At 38.9% G+C, this 19,251-nt stretch overlaps 1 protein-coding gene across 3 annotated transcripts in view; it reads right to left on the reverse strand.

Annotated features, from left to right (window-relative positions):
* Nucleotides 1–19,251, reverse strand: part of LOC136885434 (NAD(P) transhydrogenase, mitochondrial) — a 151,317-nt gene that overhangs the window by 8,517 nt on the left and 123,549 nt on the right. For 2 of the 3 annotated variants that reach the window (XM_067157984.2, XM_067157986.2), the window contains 3 exons: nucleotides 16,145–16,304; nucleotides 6,081–6,185; nucleotides 1,598–1,809 (listed from right to left, as the gene is read on the reverse strand). In XM_067157984.2, the coding sequence (XP_067014085.2) occupies nucleotides 1,598–1,809; nucleotides 6,081–6,185; nucleotides 16,145–16,304 (477 nt within the window). Of the gene's footprint in view, nucleotides 1–1,597; nucleotides 1,810–4,249; nucleotides 4,320–6,080; nucleotides 6,186–16,144; nucleotides 16,305–19,251 lie in introns of those variants that run through there. The other variant, XM_067157985.2, reaches the window with a different exon arrangement.

Raw genomic sequence — 19,251 nt, forward strand, 5'->3', positions numbered from 1 at the left:
CTTTTTCCATAACTGTGGCGACGGCTCTTATCCGAGTTAGAAATTAAGTTTCTTTCACAAGGGATGACAAATAACATTTTCAGCGTTAGAAAACATGTGATCGTACTAAGCAGTAATAGCGAATATTCATGACACGATAAGTGAATACAGATTTAGTACCATGAGAATCGGGACTTTGAATTTACGACGTGTTAAGCAGGAAATCGTGTTAATGAGGAACGCACTCACAAGGTTTCACTGTATAAGAGAAACACATGGATGTGAAACCTGACGAAGCCTTTCAGTGTTAGGGGTTACCCCATCAACTGGCTGACCACCAGATTTCTGAGCCATGAACTCTGTCCCCAGATTCCCCAAGCAACCTAACCCAGTACCCTTCATAACCACTTATTTTAATCCTGGCTGCCACAAAATCAATCACACTTTAAAACAAGCATTGAGCCTTATCTCAACCTCACCCCACAGTCACATTCAGATATCCCAAAACAGGCTCACTTCCTATAATAATAATTTTGTGTGGCTATTTCTAGCCGGGTGCAGTCCTTGTAAGGCAGACCCTCCGATGAGGGTGGGCGGCATCTGCCATGTGTAGGTAACTGCGTGTTATTGTGGTGGAGGATAGTGTTATGTGTGGTGTGCGAGTTACAGGAATGTTGGGGACAGAACAAACACCCAGCCCCCGGGCCATTGGAATTAACCAATGAAGGTTAAAATCCCAGACCCGGCCGGGAATCAAACCCGGGACCCTCTGAACTGAAGGCCAGTACACTGACCATTCAGCCAACAAGTCGGACCTCACTTCCTATGAATCACACCAACACTCATCCCTTTCTGGCTCTTTCCCCTGTGAACACAACAACTGCAAGATCTGCCAATGACATATGGACCTTGCTGTTCCCATTCACACTGGGCTCCATCAAACCACATTTGATGATTGTTTCACAATTAAAGTCCTTACATATCCTTACACATTTACCCCCTGCCCCATCTTCCCACCCTCCTTCCCTAAGAGATTCCAAAGCAGAACATCAACCGGTGCTCAGGTCTAGAAAACATAAAATAACTGCTCTATTTCTCCATCACTTATGTCTGCTATCTCACCCCACCCTTTTCATCGCAACAGCATCTACTTATCAACGTGACTATTCTATCCTCCACTGACAAAGACTGCAGCTGAAGACTCTGGACCTGCGTCTTATGTGTACTCTATCCATGTGTACTTACACAATAAGTTACTAGTCTCTACCCATTTCCTAATCAGATATATATATTTTGCTCCTGTTAGCATTCTCACCACGGAAATACACAGAGTATTTGTGTATTTCATTTAATTCGATAAGATTCCTTTTGGTTTCAGCATGCTAATTCCAACAAATTAAACACTAAGTTTGTGTATCAGGTAATTTAATCCCAGTTTCTGCATGAATAAACAAGCCTTTTAATATGAAGAGAATGGGTTAATAAAAAAACCATGAAAAAAATATCTTTCCTAACATCTGTTTACAAAGGTTATTCAGTGACCACCTCTTTAAATTAAGAAAGAAAGAAAGAAAGAAAAACATCAATTATGTATCAAATTAAACAGCTCATAACATACCTGTTCTGCCTTCCAAACCCTCAATACAGGCATACCAGCAATGATAGAGTTGGGATCATCTTCAGCAGCACTATTGACTGTGTCGTTGGCACCTATTACAAGGACCAAGTCTGTTTCGGGGAAATCGTCGTTGATCTCCTCCATCTCCAGAACATCATCGTACGGCACACCAGCCTCGGCCAGTAAAACATTCAGCTGACCCGGCATTCGACCTGTAATAATAAATTTAAAATTTAAATTTAAACACCTATTTCCCAGGCAAAAGCAATTAATATGAAGTTTCGTAACTAAAGGAAACAATCAGATTTAATGCCCTGCATCAATATAGTCTATGAATTCCTGTGGAAGAAATGACTTGATTTTCAAAAAAACTTACTTCCACATCAATCAACAAAAATAATAATCATAGAAGCACAAGCAAACAACACAACTAACTATCCATTCTTGCATATATAGATAACAGGATAGGATGAAGTTTGAAATAAACCACTACATTTTCATAAATATAGTAAATATTAGAAAACGTCAGGGGAACTTTGCTCTGCAACTTCAGAAGACAAAACTCTGCCAACTATGATTGTTCTAATAATGTCAAAATATGTTTTAAATTATTTTTTATAACCAAGTCAAAACTGAAAAGAGATGGCTTCAGACATCACAAAAAATGTTTTGAATTCAACTGACCTCCTTTCTTTTACGTTGTGTAAATACCTCAGCGTTGATCATTCTCCTAGACCAACTTGTTTTCTGTATTCAATGCCAACACCACATCTCAAAAGTTTCCAGCCTCTTGATGTGTCTTGCTGAGGATCCAGGTTTCAGCAGAGACCACAACGTACCAAACATAAGCCTTCATTATATGTTTACATTGGCTAAGGACGTTATGCCTTGACATAACAGCGAAAAAATTTATCATGGAATGCTTGCCTTGCCATAGCAATTTCATGATAGCATTGAAAATTTTCTGTAATGATCTAGCCAAAATTTCTTAAATGAATTACCTGTTGAATTGCTTGCCAACTATTTGCATATGCAGTGGGTGTGGATTCTTGCTGAACACCATTACAGTACTTTTTACCAAGTTGATTTTACGTCGCACCGACACAGATAGGTCTAATGGCAAGGAAGGATAAGAGTGGGAAGGAAGCAATGGGAAACTATAGAAAACATTGTCAAGGCTGTCGACAGTGGATTCGAACCCACTATCTCCCGAATGCAAGCTATTACAGTACTTATATTTTACTGATGTTAAATTATATTTCAAACTACTTGACTTTTACATTTAGCAGGAACAGGATTCTTGATAGGGTAGTTGGGTATTCTGCAAGTATAGTTTGAACGTCTGCAAATTTCACAGCCTGATTTAGTCTTCCTTCTATTTCCTAGCTTGGTGTGTAGGACTCTCTTATGATCCACTCAGTAAAGGCATTAACAATTTAGCTCTTATGCTACTTTTGGCTAAAACCCTGCTGCCCACTTAAGCATCATTTTCACTGAAAAGTGGTATTTACTTATTTCATATTTTACCATGTACTACTGAACCAATCGGGTGACATAACGTCATCAGCTTACTGCAGAGTGTCTTGATATTACCATAGTTCATCATTTCAGCACAATTAGTACAGGAGTTCTATTTGTAATTACTTAGCAATTAACTGAATTATCAATTGAATTACTTAGTAATTACTTGAACCAGCGGAGTTCTATATAAATACCTATGTTGCCAGTCTAGTCGGACCTTTATGGCAGCTAACGTGTTAAATAATCCTGGTGAAAAAAAGTATCCTCACTTTACTTCTTATGAATATGCGCAGGGGCTGTTATTCCTGTGCCAAACAAGATAACTGCACTTTGATGTTTATATGAGACATAGACCACTGCATCACATGCCGTGGACAATTTACGTGCTCAAGAAGTGGGGAAAATCTTATGCCAGGAGGAGAGAGGAGAGAGAGGAGAGAGAGAGAGAGAGAGAGAGAGAGAGAGAGAGAGAAGAGAGAGAGAGAGAGAGAGAGAGAGAGAGAGAGAGAGAGAGAGAGAGAGAGAGAGAGAGAGAGAGAGAGAGAGAGAGAGAGAGAGAGAGAGAGAGAGAGAGAGAGAGAGAGAGAGAGAGAGAGAGAGAGAGAGAGAGAGAGAGAGAGAGAGAGAGAGAGAGAGAGAGAGAGAGAGAGAAGAGAGAGAGAGAGGAGAGAGAGAGAGAGAAGAGAGAGAGAGAGAGAGAGAGAGAGAGAGAGAGAGGAGAGAGAGAGAGAGAGAGAGAGAGAGAGAGAGAGAGAGAGAGAGAGAGAGAGAGAGAGAGACTGAGGAGTGTTCTAGAGAGAGAGAGAGAGAGAGAGAGAGAGAGTGAGAGAAGGTGTGTGTGTGTGTTTTTACAAACTTAGTCTGATAATAATAGTTTTTTGAGTTTTTGTTTCAATACTGTACAGTAAAACTTTCACCAAAGAACAATATTACAGATGTATTACAATTAAACAGAAGTAGACGTCGATAGTTCTATAGATCTATACTAAAGAACAATCAATTTAGTACCTGTATTGACTTGCCTATGACTAAACTACTACACTCACCGAAGACTGCCAGATGACTAATGCACGCGGCAAGCGGGTAATCATACCTCAGTGTCCATGACCTTTCCAAGGCAAAAAAAAGTACCCCTGTTACCCTTCAGCACAGCACATGAAAAGTGTCCACTACTTGCTGCGGTGCTATACAAATCGGTTAGCTGCAACAAAACGACAAATTTTTGCATATTTCAGCTAATAATTTTTTGTTAATAATTAAAGAAAATAAATGAAATAATTAGCTGATAAGACAACCGGGATTGCACAAATTGCTTTTTAGAATAATTCCTTAATTCCTAGTTTCAGCCCGCGAAAATGGAATAAGATTTTAATTTTTTTCTCCTGCGGGGTGACTGCCTCCTCCTCCCCCCACTCAACCCCCGTGTTCAGATCAAATCAAATGCTTTCTCGTAATCAGTGATGTGTACATGCAGGTGTCTATCAGAATCAATCATCCTCTCTCCTAGTTCCCATGGCTACATGGTTAGTGTTTTGGTCTTTGGCCCAGCAATTCGATTCCAGGACGGGTCGAAGATTTAACCCTCCTTGATAGATTCCAAAATGGCTCAGGGGGCTGGGTGTATGTGCCAATGTCAGCGTTAGAATTCATCATGTCGCCTATACAGCATTAACTTGAAAGACCTGAACCAGGGCCACTTCAGAGGCCACAGGCTGTTATTATTATCGCCTCTCCTAAATGCCACAATCTAACAATTGCATCATGCATAAACATATGTCAGTGGAAACTGAACTGTCAGCTCTCATGTACATTGCCTAAAACTTCAGCGTTGATCATTCTCTCCTGTCCAATTTATTTTCTGCCTTGCACTCTACCTCGGTACTGTTTAATCATGGACAAAGAAAAACTTATTCTCCTTCTGTTGTATATGGATTTCTAGTCATTTGACATGTACTTTATATCCCTTCTCTCCCCACGTTGGTGAGCATACGTCCCAGGTAAGGAACGCCATATTACAGCCATATTTATTTGGCCTAAATAAGTGAATTCCATGAGTGTATAATTTTTACAACACAGAGCACCTTATTTGTACTTTTGCTCCAGACTTCTTAGTATGTATTAACTATTACTCACCTATATCACACATAATATCTCTCATTTTCATTTACAACATTTCAACCACACTTCACATTGTAAATTATATATCCATAAGATTCTTACCGTTAAATAACATGTTTTAGGATTTTGTCGTAAATTGTGTATGCTTTAATATGGCTGATGATGACCCCGAGGAGGGTTGAAACTAGACCCGTGTAATTTAAATATTGTAAATACATCTTAGTATTGAATAGGTGGAAACCTCTACTGTGTTATAATTCATATAATTCATGATCCGCATTTTTAAATACGAGGACTACAATTTTCCACGTAAGTAATAGCGTCATTGTGACCAGCTCAAAGAAAAAGTTAACATAAAGTAGAAAACCTTTTTCATTACATATTCCAACTAGTTCTCAGCATTCCAAGCTTTAACAAAAAAGATCTTCAAGATCCATCCAGATAGTTTTTTACAAAGAATTTTTTATCTAATCGAAGTTCTTATAAACCTTAGAGACCTTAGGACATATAATGATCCTTATCATTACCTTATTTACCGAGCTCGATAACTGCAGTCACTTAAGTGCGGCCAGTGTCCAGTAAATACAAAGTATGTTACAAGTGTTTGTTTTTTTTTCTCCGTGGTTTCCCATTTTCACACCAGGCAAATGCTGGGGATGTACCTTAATTAAGGCCACAAGCGCTTCCTTCCCACTCCTAGTCCCTTCCTGTCTCATCATCGCCATAAGAGCTATCTGTGTCGGTGCGACGTAAAGCAACTTGCATTTCCTTATTTATCACCCATTTACTAAGGAGCATCACTGTAGAAACATACCTATAATGACTGCATAATACTTTTACTTACCAGCTACAGGATGGATTCCAAATCGCACTTTCTTGCCCCGTTTCTTAAGTATTTCAACCATTTCAGCAAGAGGATACTGGGCTTTCGCCACACACAATCCATATCCTGAAACAAAAACAAAGAATTAGAAAGGTTACTTACTCTTTTGAATTAATTTTATTATAATAACACAATAAAATATTGTAGTTGCTTAGGACTGCTGTATGCCTTGCATTTTCAGGGACAGTAAGGGAGACTCGGCAAATTTAGCATTACGTTTAATTTGGCATTGTCTTATGTTTCAATTATCTCCAACTTATCAGAGTCATTTTTGTGAGGATCAAGTGTGCTCAAACAAAGCACAGCATCTCTCAAATTTTGCAGATTTTTTGCAGAACATTCCAATCGCTATTAGTGGCTGTATGGGGAAGCATTAGTTGCTTGCAGTTGGATGTTTAAAGAAACAGAAAAAAAAAAAAAAAAAAAACTCTTAAAAAGGAATCTCAATCTCAAAAATTCAGAAAACAAAGAAGAATTCCAAAAAGTCATCCAAAGAAAGTTTCAGGTAACAAAGGAAGAAGACCTAGCACAAATGTTAGTTGTAAGTGAACAAGAAGTAGGTAGCTTATGTAAGAATAACGACCAACCAAATAAATTCAGTGACAAAACCAAAGACCTGCTATAAAGGAGAAGAGAAATGAAAATTCAAACTGATCGGGACACAACAGAATATTCTGAGCTATGTAAGACATTAAGAAGAGAAATGAAAGCTGATATACAGAAGTTCAATGAAGAAACCTTAAGAACAAGTGTAGAGAACAAGACAAGTTTAAAGGCAGCTAAACGTAAGCTCACAATTGGTAAAAACAGATCATAGCAATTGATGGAGATAATGGTCGAATTACTAAAAAGGAGGAGATTTTGAATTTTATCAGAGACTTTTATAGCAGTCTGTATAGTAAAACAAAGGAAAGTTACCTAAAAAGTGTAACTAAAGTTCCAGATATACTTCCTTCGGAAGTCAGATATGCTATAGACAACATGAAGAAAGGAACTGTTGCTGGTGATGATTATCTTTCTGTTGATATTCTGAAGCTTACAGGTGATGAAACAGTAAACCACTTGGCTAAAATCTTTACTTCTTGTTTACACAATGCTTCAATCCCAGCATCATGGAATAAAGCAAAGATAGTATTATTGTATTAAAAAAGGAAGTATTCACAATATCCAAAACTATCGCCCTATAAGCTTACTCTCTGTTTTGTACAAACTTTTTATGAATACCTTGTTGCACAGAATCAGCTCTACCCTTGACTCAACCCAGCCAGTTGAACAAGCAGGATTCCGCAGCAGCTTTAGCACATTCTGGCTCTGCGTGAAGTGATTAGCAGAGCAAATGAATACCAGATGACTCTGTGCATAGCCTTTGTTGATTTTGAAAAGGAATTTGATTCAATCAGCCATTCAGTTATCTTACAAGCCTTAGATGAGCAGAGAGTTGAGGTGGCTTATATCAGAGTTCTCAACAACATCTACAAGTCCTCTTCAGCCTTTGTGAATGTCGGTGAAGCAACTCCAGAATTCCCTGTCAGAAGAGGTGTTAAACAAGGTGATCCAATCTCTCCAAAGCTATTCTCAGCTGTTTTGGAGATGGCAATGTCGAAATTAAATTGGGAAGGAAAGGGTATAAGGATCAATGACAGAAGGCTTAACAACTTGAGATTTGCTGATGACATTGCATTATTGGCAAACGACAATGACAAATTCCAGACATTAGTTACTGATCTCGCCATGGAATGCGAGTCAGTCGGCTTGAAGATGAACCTTTCCAAAACACAAGTCATGTCCAACAAGTGGATCAGAACAGGAAGTGTGAACATCAACAACATGCCGTTAGAGAAGGTCAATGAATATATCTATCTGGGCCAGTTGATGAATATGAAAGGTGATATAAGACCAGAAATTTTTTGACACATTAAGCTAGGATGGCAGGTGTATGGAAGAAACTCAACTGTCTTCAGATCAAATATGCCAGTAAATCTGAAGAAAATAGTTTATGATCAGTGCATTCTACCTGTGCTAACTTACAGATGTGAGACCTGGACACTGAACGAATTTACGAAAGGAAAACTTAGGACATTGCAGAGAGGCATGGAAAGGTCAATGCTGGGTTTTACAAGGAAAGATAAGAAGAGAGCAGATGACATCAGATCAATCACTAAAGTTAATGACATTCTTGAGAGAATAGCCACCTTAAAATGGCAATGGGCTGGACATATTGCTCGAAGAGAAGATGACAGATGGACGAAGCTAGTGTTAGAATGGAGTCCAAGAGATCATCAAAGGCCTAGAGTAAGACCGCCAGACAGATGGGACAAAGACATCAAGAGAACAACTGGTGCTACCTGGCAGAGAACTGCTCGAGACCGTTCTACCTGGAGAGTTCTGCTAAAGATTTACCTGAGTTCACGACTTAAAGAGGCCACATCATGTAATTATAGAATTGGCTGATGATGATTGATGATTGAGTTGGATGTTCGCTGAAAACAAATGGTGATTGTAATACAGGCGTTGATTTTAACAGAGTAGTTTTACTACCAGCCTATTGGAAGTTGTTTAAAGATTAATTATCTGTATACAAGGCAAGATCGAAAGTTCCTACATACATTGTGTATAAAAGGAATAAGACCTTAACATAAATGTGAATTTTTTTTTTTATGGCATTTGCTGCCAGTGTGTTCATCCCTCATGATTATCTCCTGCCACCAATGGGCCACAACAGGTTCTTTAAAGGTGTTGTAACCACAACCAAGGTAAAAGACTTCCTCAAAGGAAATGGAAGGAAACCAAAAAGGAAAGATTTCTTCCCAATATTTGAGGTGTGCCACCAGGAAGCTATGTCCATGGGGAATATCAGCAGTGGCTTCTGAACTACACGGATTCATCCTTTCAACAGGAATGCCCTTTCCGAGGATGTGATCCATCCTGGAGCAGTGCATGGCATGGACGAAACGCAACAGTCAGGAGGCAACAAGCGATTACCACAGTCGTTTACAACCCAAGATGTAACGAAACGCCGAGAGCTTGGGTGTTTGACAGTTTTGTTTCAACTTCTATCAGTGTAGGCCTAAATGATGATGAAATGACAAAGAATCAAAAGAAGACCAGTCCAACTGACAGGCACAACGCTGACACAAAACGAACACGTCGCCAATTAGAGAGTCATCATAATCATCATTTCCCTTTGCCGGGTAGGGGCAAACATGGTTCCTCTTCACTTTCTTCGGTCTTTCCACCACTCTTCCTCCAACACTGTGTTCCAGTCCAGGTTTCTTTCTATAATACTGCGTTGGATTGTATCCTTCCATCTCAATCGTGGTCATCCACGGCCTCTCCTTCTTTGCATTTGCATTTCCATCGCCTTTTTTGGCATTCTTTCCTCACTCATTCGCTTTATGTGCCCAAACCATCTTAGTTGGCTCTTCTCTATTCTATCTTTCTTTTTTCCACTCCAATTTCTTCCCGGATTTTCTCATTCCTTATTTTGTCTCTTCTACTCTTCTGTATCATACTCCTCACGAACTTCATTTCAGCTGCCTGTATTCGACTCTCGTCCTTCTTTGTCATTGTCCAAGTTTCTGCTCTGAAAGTTGTTATGGGTACGTAATACATCTTGTACATAGTTTTCTTTGCTTCCATTGGCACATCTTTGTCCCATAACATGTTTCTTACACTATGATAGAAACAACTTCCAGCTTGAATCCTCTTACTAATCTCAGCCAATTAGAGATGTCTGCAAAACATGTGATAAGTCATTCGAAGAGGACCGTGATGGTGAATCCTGGATTCATTGTACAGGTGTCTCAGTTGGTATCATGAGATCTGCCAAAGACTGGATCGATACCGAAGGGATTTTAAATTAAATGAGTGAAGGGAGAAATGACTAAACATACCATATTTACTCGCGTATCAGACCCCCTTTTCTCCCCACTTTTACAGCCAAACAAAAGTAAAGGGGGGTCCAATATGCGATTACTTCAAATTTTGTGCAGTGAACACATACCTTCTAGGCTACAAATTGTACATGTAACCATCCCACACTATTCTTTAACAAACTTATGAATGTATTTCAGTTATACTGGCTATTTTCGTTGGAAGGCAGTATTTCTAAATGTAAAAAGACACATGGTTAACACGACTTTTAGGCATACATATAAAGTAAATATAATTAGTTTTAGTTACTCATATCACGTCATTTGTTTCATCGCATTAATTTCTCAGGTGAGGTTGACATCAGGAAGGGCATGTGGTCATAAAAACTTGCTACGAAGATTCGTCTCACTTCATAATCGACCCCGTAGAGAAAAGGGATAAGGGTACCGTATTATTAATATTGATACAAAATACTTAATGGACAGTCATTCGTCTGTCGGCTGAGCAGTAGGCCTACCACATAGTAAACCCGATAATGACTAGGGAGCGGATTTTTATGTGCTAAAAATGTGAAAAATATTTATTTTTTATGTGCTGAAAAACTTTAAAATATGTGATAAAAAATTGAAATTATTTTCCTTTAAATATCACATAACTACTCGCGCTCAAGAAGTAAATAAGTATAATGTTTTGTACTAGAATATGGTGCTACCAAACGTGCTCCTTAAGGCAAAATGGTGTCTGTGTATGGAAACGTGCTGTATGGTATATTAATTTTTGATATGCCAGAGTAGATATTATGAATGGTTATTTTTTTAAAGGTAAAGTTTTGTTTATATATGGCAAAAGCAACCTATCATCTTTGAAAAAATAGTACCAGTTCGTACTCACTCATCACACGCTGGAATATTAGTTGCTAGAAGTAGTCTCAGAATTGCAGTGAACAACAAAGGTCATCTCCAAATTGTCCATCACAAATGCATGCCGATTATCTCTAAAGAACTCCTTATACTGCGAAAACGATCGCTCCACATCACAGGAAGTCAGGCGAGCATAGTTAAAGAGAGGAATGTCACCAACAATAACGCCATCAATTTCGCCAACATGAGCACCCTCTAATACATTAGAAATTTGGCACATTGTTTGAAATCCTCTGTTTTTCCTGAACAAATTTTGATATTTGACCTTTAACAGTCCCTGTACCTGCGAAGCCAGGAGTGAATATAATTTGTTTTCAACAGCGCGCACGTCCTTCACTGTTTCGGACAACATGTTAGTGGATTTTTCAAGTATGTCTATAGCTTTACACAAGAAGCTTAGATTGGCAGATATAAACGCCAAATCATTTTTCAAAGAGCTGTCTTTTAGTATCTCTTGAAGAATCTCAATTGACGACGCGTCGTTTTTATCTAGCACGTTCACAACGGATGCAAAACTTTCGAAATTGTCTGCATAGTATACCACAGCGCTAAGCCAGGTACCCCACCGCGTAACAATAGGCAGAGGATGAAGCGCAAGATCCGGGTTTTTCTCATTAAAGAGATCGATTCTTGAGGGTACTTTTATGAAGACTTTTTTGCCATTAGACACTAATTTATCCACTTGAGGATACTGAGCCCGCACAGTTTCACATAACCTGTGTAGAGCATGAACAACGCAAGTTACGTGTATAATTTTCAGAAAGCTCACAGAAAGGCCTTCGTCTGCCTTTTTCATGTAAGCTGCACTGTCAGTAAGGAAAAGCAATACATGGTCGTATTTTATACCTTTTGGCCAAAGTAACTGCATGGCTTCATTGAATAACCTAGCTACAGTGACATGGTTTGCAGCAAGCATTTCTTTACACGCTAGCAAATAAGGATGTTCGCAAGCAGTTTTGTCATTCTTCAACACACCAACTACAACATTTCCTACTTTTCTGCCACTTGAATCAGTGGTTTCGTCAATGCTCACCCACAGTTTTTCGCTATCACATACTGCCCGAATTCTCTGTAAAGTTTCTTCGTAACATTTTGGGAGATAGATTTTCCTTAACGTGGATTCGTCTGGAGGCTCAAAATGAATGTACTTTGTTAGGAAATTTCTCAGTCCCGGATTATTTATTTTAGCAAGAGGAATGTCGGCGCAAACAAATGCTCTGCACACATCTAAATAATACTGGGAATATTTAGATCACCGCAGTCTCGATCCTCCTATAGGAGGATAGAGACGCCTACAGGAGGATAGAGACGGCGGTGATTTAGATGGGCCTGCATTTGAAGTAGCTGGTTCAGCTATTAGTAATTGTCGCGAACGCACACGCGAAGCAGCCGCAATATGCTTATTTCCAGACAAATGCTGGATTACTTGAGAACGTTGATTTGCACGTACTGTTTTACCACACGGTTGGCAAAATAATACTTTTCCATCAGTAATAAAAATGCTTTTAAATTTCACTACATATTGTTGAAGACGCGACCTTGTACTCGACTTCTCTTTTGGCATTATTTTGCAGGTTACGACACACGCATTTACGGTGAATCACTGTTTCAATAAAAATAGCAGCGGACACTGAAGGAAATATTTCTTATAAATCCATACAAAATCACGCGACCACGGGAATGATATATGGACCCGAACAGCTAACCTTACTCTTAGGAGTGATGAAATTCCACTACCTAATGGTGGGGCAATATTCTTCCGAGTCTCCCATGTCGTAACGGAATTACGTCACCTAATCTCTCCGTGATTGCCTTTCGCTGATATTCTATAAACAAAACCCGAGAGGGCTGACTCATAAGGAGTTGGAATGACATCATGCAAGGAAACATCTTGTGCAGCAAATCAAATCGCTGTCTAAATGTAACGACGTAGCCAGTGACCAGAAAGTTTTAGATCTTATGGAGGGAAGTCCATAAAAAGCCGAAACATTCAGATACATTATGTTAAATACACTGTTAAAAACAATACCGTAATCGTAAAATGAAAATATGAGCATTGTTTTATAACACAGAAGCATTTTAAATTTTATTGTCAACAAATATTGCCGATTTATGTGCTTATTATAGATTTTCTTAAAATATGTATTTACATTTAAAAAATGTGAAAATATGTATTTTTATGTGAAATAAGATTCAGTTTTTACACTTGGGGATGCACAATAGGAATAATGAACTTCGTAACTTGCGTTAAAACTTACGCAAAAAAATTATGTAATTACATAAAAATCCGCTCCCTAATCATGACTTTCATTTGAATTATCGTCTTGCGCCCCCAACTTCCCTACTTAAGAAATTGTTACAATAATAAATAAATAAATAGGATAAATATAAAGGATTACTAAGTATTGGAAAGGTGGTTTTTATTATTGTAACAATTTCTTATTCCGAATTCCAATACGGCTTTATAACGAGATTTATAACTTGCAACTTCCCTACTACCGGCGTGTCGTCATTCCAATTTGTACAATTTTGTAAGAAATTCCAAGTGAAGTCATCTTCACTGCCATTCTCGTCAGCCATGCACTGCAATCCAGAGCATTCGACGTTCCGTCTTTTTGAACCTTTTACAAATAGTTTCGTTCCCGACTATAGAGTCCAAACAATGCAAGTCTATTCCCAAATAGTTTCTGGAGATGGTCTTGTGATATTCCCAGTTAGTGTATGTGTTGTAGCAGAAGCCACTCCTTCCGGAAAAAAGCCGTGTTGTAGAAAGCGTGTCAAACCACCAGCTGATAACTCGCGTATGTTACGAGTTGTACTTTCGAATGTAATACATAGTGACCGGAAGCATTCTTTTGATAAATGCAGCTGTTGAAAGCCAGATCCTTATTTTTAAGTATATTTCATGCTTGTTCTCTGCATTTATCACATCAGGATTTACCTAAACAGATGTAAATGATATAACAGAGACCGCATTGTTTAGGTTAGGTATGCTATCGCCCGGATAGTTCAGAAAGTTTGACGATGGAAAGAGTAACAGGAATGTTTGCCGCATTTATGGATATCTACAGGTTATTATCATGTTTATTTGGTATGTTCGTTGTCTCCATTTTCTTTATTAATACATAGTATGTTTTGTTTGGATTCTCCGAAAATTGTTAAAAGTGGAGACATAAAATCAATATTATTATTATGTATATTGGCGAGTAAAACAATCATTAAAATTGGAGAGTTTTTATCATGTTTTAAACTTACTTCTCTCCAAATACCTATATTGGCCCGAGTTACGGGATATTAAACGATCACTTTGTTAATGATCTCGCCCAGTATATTAATAGCAACAACCGTGAATATTTCTCAATTAAAGTAAACTTGTATCCTCATCCCGAAGTAATGCAGCTCTTTTTAGACACGCCCCCAGTGGAGGGGAGTTACATGTACCATTTTTACCACATATCAACCTTCCTGCCATTCGTAAATCTCTGGCAGTACGGTACCGGGAATCGAACTCAGACTCCCGATAACAGAAGCTAATTTTTGCTAACCATTATGCTGGCGGATGCATGCTTGCAATGCGCGGATCAGACACAAAACTATTCACCTATTCATGTGACGTCATCAGAGCTGCAGTAGGCCTACACTAGGAGGCAGACGTTTCTTAACTATAAAACACAGATGCACCGCATGATTTCGCCGAGTTTTCATCGCGTGAATCTTCCAGACGAACTATTCACAAATTTGTGCGATGTTATCAGAGCTGCAATAAGACTTGTACCTGCTTCGAAGCGGAATCGTTGTTCTTCTCTGACGAATTACTTTGAGGGGTCCTGTATGCGAGACTTTTTCTTTCCTTCGTCTTGAAAAGCCAGGGGGGGTCTAATATATGAGTAAATACAGTACGCAACGTATTACAGAATATATTATTATTATTAGGTTAAAAGAAGTCAATTTACAATAATAACACTACTGCCAAATTTAACGAGTACTATTGCTAAATTATTCTAGTGACCTGCCAATTTACACGAGTGTGTTGTGATCAATTGTAATTAATCCACAGGACATTTCTTGTATTTAGCTTTTGTTTTAAAATTTAGATTCTTATGAGAAATTTCGGCTTGACTCCTGTGTATCCACATGATCTTCCCGAGCAAGTGCTTAGCGGGACGTTTAACGACCCATGTGTTTATATGGGTTCTAAACAAGTAAATACGGTTTTGTTCATTCGTACATGAATAATGGGTCATATTAAGTGTTTATATATAAAAGTTATCAATATCGGAAGACAAAAAATAACTTGGGCATAAATGGGTTAAGGCGTTGAAGTCTAAACTGCCTGACACTGTGGTTAGCTGGTTCAAGTCCCTTTGGTTGAAAACATTTTCACCATGAGAATGTTGGCCGGCAGGGTAGGGGAGGTGGTGGTATACGTTTTCTGATCACTAGACAGCGTGCCAAAAGCCTGGATTAAATTCCAAACCTCTCCCGCAGTGCTCGTATGGTGTGTGGGCATATGACGCTGTTGATACTGATTCGTCCAATGGATAGGGAGAGACCCTTTGGTGCTACTTGACAGGTGTAGGCTATGTGCCGGCACCGGGTTTCACCCTCTCCCTTCCTACTACCATATATCACGTCACTCATTTCATCTCATTAACTCCTCTGCTGACATTGACATCAGGAAGAGCATCCGGTCATAAAAACACGCCCCGGCAGATTCATCTCACCTCATACCTGATCCCGTAGAGATACGGGACAAGGGTTGGACAAACAAACAAATACATTCTTTCCCGTATGTATTCATTTGTGTGCGCAAGAGTGAGCACATGCACTTAAACATCATGTTACATTAACGGAACGAAAGTCTAACGTTACCTCATACCCCAAAGCCAATGATCAACTTCATTTCTAACTACAAATAAAATGTAATATAGACATTTGTTCGCTTTTATGCTTTAATTAATATTCCAAAGTACAATTTTCTATCTTTTGCTACATGCTTAATACTGTGCTGACATGTACAGAATTTGGTGACGTTATGATAGGAAGGGGCTAGCACTGAAAAAGTATCAACTACAGCCTTAATTAAGGTACTGCCCTGGTATTTGTTTGGTTCAAAAATGGGAAACCATGCAAAATTAGCTTCAAGATTGCTAACAATGGAGCTCAAATGCAAGTTTACAAAATAGAGGATAGAATCTTAAAAAAAAAGAAACTGACATTAAGAATACATACCAGGAGTTATGATAATATTCTTGGCATTCTGGATCATTTCAACAGCAGTGTCTACTGTGATCTCCGTGTGTGTTCCAGTAATCTCCTTGGGTTTGCCACTGCCTGTAGAACTTGTACCGTATCCACCCAGAATTACACTTATTAGAGAGCGGTTCATAGCCTGGAATCAAAACAACAGCTATGATTCACATCACAAAGATATAGAGAAGAAATTAATTCACTTTGAGTATTACAGGATGGCACACTTGACACATTTGAAAAGCAAATATAAAATGCAACTTATGTACTGTGTTGTTCAAATTTTGCGCACACCTTCCCTGTTTCATGGAAATAACTGTATAGGTGACACTGATGCTTTGTTTCTGAATGCCTGCATTCCAGTGAGCTTTCTGCCATGGCCGACCACGGCCGACTCTCCGTTTAACAGCGGGCTGAAACAGTTATCTTTTATTGCGAATCAAAAAGTGTTATGGCGACACAAAGGAAATTTCAAGCTGTATTTCAGACTAGGTGTGCTCCAGCAAGGAATGCCATCCTTTGCTTATACAGAAACTTTAAAGAACCAAGCAGTATGAAGGAAGAAAAGCAGCCACGTGCACCAGCAGTTCAGTCTCCTGAAAACATCGCTGCGCTGAGGGTCGCCATGCAGCGCAGCCCACACAAGCCAACATAAAAGATAAGATAAAGTGAACATCACGCCATTCAGTTCAAAGAATGTTACACGGTAACCTTCAATTGTACCCGTACAAAATGTCTGTTCTACAGAAGCTAACAGATCTTCACACGCAGAAGAGATTGCAATATGGTTTTTGGGCTCAAGATAAAGATGAAGTAGTGTTTAACACTTGGTTCTCTGATGAAGCCTATTTTCACCTCAATGGGGCAGTTTATAAACAAAATGTATGGTTTTAGGCTACAGAAAAACCAGACATTATTCATGAAGAAACCATGTATGGGAAAAAGTGAGTATGTGGGTAGCTCTGTCAAGTCATGGGTTAATTGGACCATTTTTCTTCAGTCAGACAGTTAATGCACAACGATACGACGACATGCTGGAGAATGAATTCATGCCTCAACTTCTCGCTACAGAACTCCCTATTCATACGTAGTGGTTTAAGCAAGATGGTGCAACATCTCACATCTCATCGTTACCCACAGTACAACAATAATGGCAGATTCTTCTGGCCTATTTTAAGCCCAGATTTAAATCCTTGTGATTTCTTTTTATGGGGCTGTTTGAAAGAAAAACTCTTTGCTTCAAGACCTCAAAGCCGCAACAATATTTGGATTGTGCAGCTCTGCAGTGAAATTCATGAAGACCTGTGCCGCAAAGTCATCAGAAACATGCGTACTCGTCTCGAAGTGATTGTCCGCTGCAGTGGAGGCCAGACTGAAAATGTGATATAGTAAAATGTATTTCCATGATCCAAGCTACCTGAGTCTACAATTTCATTAGTGTTCTGTGAAAAATAAAGTTGTTATTCTAAAATTAAATGTGTCAACTATTCGTGCGCCACTCTGAACATACAGTTGATTGATGTTTTTATCCATTGTATCATGTTAGGTTGTAATGATCAATCTGAATACTTGAGGGTAAAAATTGTGAAGTCAATGCTTCAAAAGTATTTAGGGGTTGTACTAAGGATATATATAACGATGAAATTCCTTAGAGGAATAATTGGGAAGACACAAAAGGAAAAGATCAGAAATGTAGACATCAGAGAGAGAATTGAATTCCCTAAACTGCAAGACAAGATCAGTAGGCTGAAATGGTATGGACTCATGATGAGAATGGAAGAGGATAGAGTTCCAAAGTGAGTATTTATGGAGAAAATAACAGGAGAAAAACAATGGGGAAGGACCAGAAAGAAGTGGAGAGGTGGATGGATATGGTGAAGGAGATTATAGAGAAGAAAGGAGTAAAAGTAGAAGAAATATTGGCTACTGTGGCAATGGCTATTAGCTAAGTTGGAAATCACGTTTCACGTTTCTTTAACAAGGGATGACGAACATTTTCAGGGCTAGGAAAAATGTGCTCGTACTATGCGGTAATAACGAAAATTCATGATGTGATAAGCAAGTTGGGACTTCAAATTTACGACGTGCTAAGAGGGAAAACGTGTTAATGCGGAACACACTAACGAGGTTTCCTGTATTTGATTTAACAGCTGTTTGTTCCTTAAAAGGTTGTAAGTTATAAACATGCTAGTGTGGGCTGTAGGTACATGGAATACTTAGCTTATTCTACAGTAATTGTTGTATGCACTTTCATCAATGATAAATAAAACAGTGACTGATGATACCGAGTGCCTGTGTCCTTAGGTTCTAGCATGTTTGCCCACATTAGGCTGTCATTGTACGCTGTCCAAAAGAATTAGCAGAGCATATTTTTGAACATCTGGTATGTTATCAGTACTTTTGACACAATTGGTACTTATGGCCTTCTTGCATATTCCGAGACCTTTGCGTATTCAAAGCAGGAAACATCCGAGTCATACTGTCTCTAGTGTCGTAGTTGCACAGTGCAGTCCCGGGAGAACCCTCGAAACTAATACCCATGTGTCGGAGTGTTACAGTGAAGTATATTGACTGGAGTTGTCATTTGCGGAGTTTGTAGAATGAGACATCTTAAAATGAGCCAGTTGCTGCACAGTTTGGGTCACATAACTGTCAGCTTGCATTCAGGAGATAGTAGGTTTGAACCCTACTGTTGGCAGCTCTGAAAATGGTTTTCTATGGTTTCCAATTTCCACAGCCGGAAAATGCTAGGACTGTACCTTAATCAAACCTGAGTTCATGTTCTTGGAAATAACTGAGTGTAGTATATAAGCCACCGAATGCGGGGTTCTTTTTATGTGATCTAAAGACTCAAATACAAGATTTATAGTTCAGTTCTCTTGAGTTTCGACTTGACATTTGAGCACTGCCTTTTGGCGGAGGCTAAGTGAATTAATAAACAGCCAATCATAGGCAGCCGATTGGTCCGATAGAACACATTGAACTCTAGTTCAGGTCACCAGTTTTGTCGATCTGTTGTATACTAAAACCACGTGCTATCAGCTGTATGTTGTATTGTGCTCAGTTCTTTTTGTGATCTTTGTCAGTTC

This window comes from Anabrus simplex, chromosome 14 (genome assembly GCF_040414725.1).
Source record: "Anabrus simplex isolate iqAnaSimp1 chromosome 14, ASM4041472v1, whole genome shotgun sequence".
Taxonomy (NCBI): domain Eukaryota; kingdom Metazoa; phylum Arthropoda; class Insecta; order Orthoptera; family Tettigoniidae; genus Anabrus; species Anabrus simplex.